This window comes from Hyperolius riggenbachi, chromosome 3 (assembly GCF_040937935.1).
Source record: "Hyperolius riggenbachi isolate aHypRig1 chromosome 3, aHypRig1.pri, whole genome shotgun sequence".
Classification (NCBI taxonomy): domain Eukaryota; kingdom Metazoa; phylum Chordata; class Amphibia; order Anura; family Hyperoliidae; genus Hyperolius; species Hyperolius riggenbachi.
The window spans coordinates 487,691,874-487,698,422 of record NC_090648.1 but is presented as its reverse complement, the minus strand read 5'-3'; the positions used below and the strand labels follow the sequence as shown (position 1 = coordinate 487,698,422).

General features: G+C 42.0%; 1 protein-coding gene across 2 annotated transcripts in view; it reads right to left on the bottom strand.

The window, feature by feature from the left end:
* Nucleotides 1-1,258: 1,258 nt before the first annotated feature.
* Nucleotides 1,259-6,549, bottom strand: part of MATR3 (matrin 3) — a 67,093-nt gene continuing 61,802 nt past the window's right edge. Inside the window, exon 15 of one of the 2 annotated variants that reach the window (XM_068278146.1) lies at nt 1,259-3,205. In XM_068278146.1, the coding sequence (XP_068134247.1) occupies nt 3,161-3,205 (45 nt within the window). In that variant the 3' untranslated portion in view covers nt 1,259-3,160. The remainder of the gene's footprint in view (nt 3,206-6,549) is intronic. The other variant, XM_068278147.1, reaches the window with a different exon arrangement.

The window sequence follows — 6,549 nt, the reverse complement described above, 5'->3', positions numbered from 1 at the left end:
AGAAGCCTCTTTAGAATCTAGAGGCTTCTCGCCCTCCCGAGGTAGCCTAGAGGTACCCACTTTAGGCACTTTTTTTTACACTACAAAGAGGTACACTGAGGTCACTGTAAGCAAGAACATAAGTAATGAATAGTTTTAAACTAAACTATTTATAAATAAAAAGTGGAAACAACTCAGTCTCTTAATTAAAATTTAATACTGATTGAACATTCCAGGAATATAACCAGGTGAAAAAACAAAAACAAAACAAGATTATTACAACACGCTTAACTTGCAGAAACATGAAACAAAGTTGGCCACAAGACAATAGAAGTCTCATGCGGATTCTGCCTACGACAAGTTTACTTATTTTACACTTTCTGTATTTGTTTCTGTTAAACACACTCCCTCTATTTACAATTGCCTACCTGTATGCCTAATACTTTACATTTCTCTAATGAAAACACCTAAATCCAGCCAAAGTACTTTAGTTCTGAGCAGAGAAGTGTCAGAACCTTGCCTGTCCATTATCACCACTAGTGATGGTCATGTCTAGAACTCACAGAGAAGCATGTGGTCAGTTTGGTCAGGTGATGAATGGGCAAGTCTCCTATTTGCTAGTCTTGGTCATGTGCTAAAGCAGAATGTGATTACAGCAAATCAGAGCTTTGCAAATGTACCAACTGATAAAACAAATCACATGCTTCTCCATGAGTTCTTCTAGACATGACCATCACTAATCCCTACCTGTGGCTCCACTAGATACAATCTCTCACATCAGAGTCAGCCTTGACAGGACCACAACAGAAAAGCCATCCCAGAGCTCAACTGCAAATGGAGATAAATTGGAATTTAAAAAAAACACAAGCCTGAATACTTTACTCCAATATCCAAAACAAAAATCAGCTTTGGCTGGAGTTCAGTTTTAAGAGAAAATACCGAGATCTTATTGAAGGTTTGTTTTATTAGGTTCAGTACTAAATGTTCAATGTAACCAAGAAAACGTTGGGTTCAGAAATCATTTTACTGCTTTGTAGTTCAAGGATACCCAAACTGACATGTGACATGATGAGACAGACATGTGTTTTGTATTATTGTACAGTGCCTAGCACACATATAACTATGCGGTGTTCTTTTTTCTTTCTCTGCCTGAAAGAGTTAAATATCAGGTATGCAAGTGGCTGACTCAGTCCTGACTCAGACAGTAAGTGACTACAGTGTGACCCTCACTGATAAGAAATTCTGAGTCAGGACTGAGTAAGCCACTTGCATACCTGATATTTAACTCTTTCAGGCAGAGAAAGGAAAAAAAAGGAACAGCATAGTTATTTGTGTGCTAGGCACTGTACATAGACATGTCTATCTCATGTCACATGTCAGTTCGGGTATCCTTTAAGAAAACACCAAAATGAACAATGAGGCTTAATTATCGTCATGAAGCTGAGAAGACTTGGCTGGTACAGCCTTGAAGAGGTAATTTTATGCTTACAAAACTTGCCTGTCAAACCAACAAGGTTTACAATTTTTTTTTTGAAGTTAAAGAAAAATAGTACTGAACATAAAACAGGAGTTTCCTATGCAGACATTCACAGCTCAATATAAAAGCCACTAGCTAGCTCTGCCAAGTAAAGCAGGGGTCCCTAAAGGACAAAAACTTCCTGTTGCTTAAATCAAGCTCCTTAGGGGTGTTACTGAAATGTATTCAAGGGAAGGGGAGGAGAATAGCTCTGAAGTCACTTCCAGTGACCAGAGAGTATGAGGTAAAGTACAATTACAACTTGAGTGGTAATGTAGCAGCTTGGCAGCCACTTTGTAGTGCTGTGACTCAATACAGGTTCACTATACTGATATAAAACGATTCATCTCTACAGAGTCAGATTCAATGCTCATCAGAGGGTATTGATGGGCCATTCCATTCTTTAAAAAAAAAAAAAAAATGTAACCAGATGCAAGCTGAGACTGAATAAAAATCTTAGCCGGTAGTTAGCCAAGCAGGAGGGGGACTCATCTCTCCAACAAAGTCCCAATACGAAGACACCACCAACAACTGGACTTCCATTCAAGAGCTACTTTTTATTGCAATTCTCAGTTACAGCACCATGATGTTTCAGGCCTAACCAATCGTTTTTTAGGGCACACAAGAGACGACTGTTAGGCCTGAGACATTATGCCAATATGCAGTGACAAGTAGAAGCTGAATGTAAGTCCAGTTGGGTTGCCATCATTTTTGCACACCGTTTTTCTCACGTCTATTCTAAAAGCTATAAACAACGTTCGGGAGCTTAACGTAAACATGAGACAAACTAAACAAGGATTTATACTTGCCTATGGCTTCATCCAGCCCCCTGTAGTCTGTGGACTCCCTTCTACCCTCCCCCCAATCAGCCCCGGAAGTAGGGGACTTTACCAGAGCCGACAGCGGGAGGACAGACAGGACCAAACACACACCGAGTGAGTCCACAGGCTACAGGGGACTGGAGGAAGTCCCAGGCAAGTATAAATACTTGTATGATTTGTCTCAGGTACACGTTAATCTCGTGATCATTTTGGTTCAACGAATGTTGTACAGACCTGTTTGCCGAAGTCTCTGAGGAGCCAATTTTTTTTTTAGTGACCAAAGAAAAATTTAAACTATCATCTGAAAAAAAAGAGTTCTGGAAGAATTGTACCATAGATATCAGAATCTGATGGTGGGTCTAAAAAGCAAAGTGTACAGGGAGCAGGAAATTCGCGATTGAATGCCATTCTGATCATTTTAGTCCAACGACAGGAGCATTAGCCCAACTGCATTGCTGTGCGTGTGGTCAGATGAAGGTTATTCAAAGAACTGGAAAACATCTGCATGGTTTATCTTGGTAACGAGCTCCGTTTTCACAGCATCACATTCTAGCTGCCCCTATACAAAGAAACCATGAAGAAACATAGGAGCGGGCAAGTGTTTGTTCAATCGAGTAATTTATCTTCTGTTGTATTCAGCAATGTTTCTAACCCAACAGCTTACCCAACATAAAATCTTTCCTACAGTTCTCGCAAAATAAAACAAAAAAAAATGCATACAATTTACTTAACAGTATTAAAAAAAAAAACACAACATTGTGGGGAACAAAGATCTGCACATTTTCTTTTTTTAACAAAACTACTGCGGAGAAATAAAAAAACAAGCAACACATCGTTCTGCTTCTCAGTTTTTCTTCTCTGGAGTTTTACACGGCTTGTTCAGAATTTTCTGTGGAAGAAAAACATAGGTCAGTTTTGTTTTATACAGTACAACCCTCAGGAACTTTTCTATATAGCACCAACAGTTTCTTCAGCACTTTCAAACAATTACAGTATATACACCTTAGTGAGAGATAGTATATCCAGGGCTGTGGAGTCTTTTGGTCAGGTACCCAAACATCCCAGGTACCCCCTATTATGATGAAAATCATAAGTACCCCTTTGACACGGATTCTTAAAACTACACTATACGTCTATAAATGCTTCTTAAATATCACTTTATGTTTTTAATGCACTGTACATACTTACTGAGTCTTATTTATACAGGGTTTATAATTTAAGCAGAAAATTCAGTTAGACTGATTATGATAAGTTCAAGTCCCCCCTTGAACTCAAGTAGCCCCAGAGGAATGCGTACCACATGTTAGGAACCTAGGCTTAAAGTGAACAAAAGGTGACAGTGATATGGAGGTTGCCATATTTATTTCATTTTAAACAATTCCAGTTACCTGGCTATCCTGCTGATCTATTTGGCAGTTGTGTCTGAACACCACCAGAAACAAGCATGCAGCTAATCTTGTCAGATCTGACAATATCATCAGAAACACCTGATCTGCAGCATGCTTGTTCAGGGTCTTTGGCCGAAAGTATGAGACAGAGGATCAGCAGGACAGCCAGGCAATGTGTATTATTTAAAAGAAAATAAATATGGCAGCCTCATCTCGGGTTGACTTTAGGAATACATAGTCCAGTCAATGACTCCTCAGAATCCAATCACTACCATAGACTGTGTAATGTTCCTATCATAGCCTAAAGCCACTGGTGAGAAACAGTTATCAGTGAGCACTGAGGGGAAAAATCCAGAAGGACCAGCAGAAACCCGCATACAAAATAAATGATTCAAACCTGAGACTAGTGCTGCCAGGACAAAGAATTATCCACTACTCCACCAGGACACCTCATAAGAGGGTAGTAGCCTTTGTGAACTCTCAGGCCTCATCACCAGAGGCCTTTCTGAAATCCTTAGTCCAGCAATAGCTGTTCTTTCCTCTGTGGCACAGTAACATTGCTGTCTCAGTATATCCTGTTTGTTAGCACTGCCACCATATTCCTGTCAATAACACACTCCAAGACATTGCTGTGTCCTGACTAACTGGGTCCCCAAAATAGACTTGAGGCTGGTTTCACAGTGGGATGTTGCGTTTTAGGGGACGTTATGGTCGCATAACGTGCCCCTAACGCAACACCTGGTGGTGTTGGAGCAGGATGCTACCAAGAGCCGCGTTACAAGCAGCTCTTGGTGCTCATGCTCTGTCGGAGGCACTGCGGAGACCACGTGAGCGGAGCTCTCCACATCACATGGTCCCACCAGCCAATCCGCGGCCACTCCAGGATGTAAACACTGCAAGTACAGTGAATAATAAGTAGCCATGTGCCTGGCTACGTAGCGGCCTCTCCCCGCCTCCTCTCCGCCCATAAATTGAAAAAAAAAAACCCTACTGAGCATGTGCAAACCGTCTAACGCGGCTTAGCCGCGTGTAAAGTACTGCATGCAGTACGTTATGTAGACGTGCTGCGTTACAATGTAACGCAACGTGGGCACTGTGAACAGCCCATTAATTTTTCATTGCTGTGCGTTGGGGTGCGTTACAGGCTGCTCTAACGAGCGCCTGTAACGTCCCACTGTGAAACCAGCCTGAAATTAGGACTAATTATTGTGCATTTGTGAAGTTCTGCAGAATATGCCAGTACTATATAAATACATAATAGGGTAGTGCATATGACTAATCGGATTAGATTGTGAGCTCATCTGAGGACAGTTAGTGATATGACTATGTACTCTGTAAAGTGCTCCAGACCAGAGCATGTCAGAGTTATACAGAGTACATAAGTCATGTTACTGACTGTCCTCAGAGGAGCTCATAATTTAATACTACCATAGTCCTAGTGTAATGTCCGACCATATTATAATTATGTATTTACTGTATATAGCACTGACATCTTCTGCAGCACTTTACAGAGTATACACAGTGGGATGCAAAAGTTTGGGCAACTTTGTTAATCGTCATATTTTCCTGTATAAATCGGTTGTTACGATTAAAAAAAAATGTCAATTAAATAGATCATATAGGAGACAGTGATATTTGAGAAGTGAAATGAAGTTTATTGGATTCACAGAAAGTGTGCAATAATTGTTTAAATTTTTTATTGATTATAAAACCTTTAGAATCTATTATTGGAACTCAAATTGGCTTGGTAAGCTCAGTGACCCCTGACCTACATGCACAGGTGAATCCAAGTATGAGAAAGTATTTAAGGGGGTCATGGGGATCCAGCAATAGCTTTCTATATTAGGAACTGCTTACATTAAAGAAACTATGAAGTCATTTTTTTTACTGTTTTTTTTAATCTTGTCCAGCTTTATAGAGCCGACAGGTTTTGGGCTAGTCCATCTCTTCATGGGGGATTCTCAGCAAGGCTCTTTTATTCTTCATAAATATATTCCCTAAAAATGATTTAAACAATGCTGTCCAGTTTCCCTGCTTGCTACAGTTTTGTTGGCAGTTGGACAGAGCAACTTCCATTCACGAAGTACTTTTGAAAAAATAAATCCTGAGAATACCCCATGAAGAGATGGACTAGTCCAAAACCTGTCGCTTCTGTCAGATTTCTACTACCTACTGTAAGTGACAGCAACATAGGAGAAAAGTAATTTATGGCTCATTTTACGCTGGAAAAAAACATACTTATTTGTATATGTTTGCACATATTGTAAATTTTACAATTTTTCACCGATCATGTATGTGCCAGGGCGATCAGACTTCCCCTCCTTTTTTCCCCACTACTGGGATGTCCTGCTGGGGGGGGGGGGGGGGGGGGGGGAGGAAGAGTCTGATCGCCGCCGGCTACCCGCACTTTCCGAGGGGGGCTCTTCAAAGCCCCCCTCCGCAGCGCTTTCCGCCCTCCCCGGCTTTCCCTCCCTCTCCCTTACCCTGTGAGTGGCGCAGGACGGAGTTCCGTCCTGCGCCGGATAGGATAGGCTTCTGCCTATCAGATGCCGGCAATCCCCGTGTGATGTAAACAGCGGGGATTTCTTCCCCGGATGTTTACATTATGCGTGCGAGCCGCGATCGGCGGCTCGCACACTGTTCACGGAGGCAGTCTCCGTGAACTAGCATGGAAAGGCCGCTCGATCGAGCGGCCGTTTCCATGCTATACCACTAACGACCCGCCGACGCCTATCGGCGTTAGGCGGTCGTTAAGTGGTTAAGTTACCCGGGGCTTCTAATGGTCCCCCACAGGCATCCTGCGCCCGCACAGCCACTCACCGATGCTCCGGCCCCGCCTCCAGTT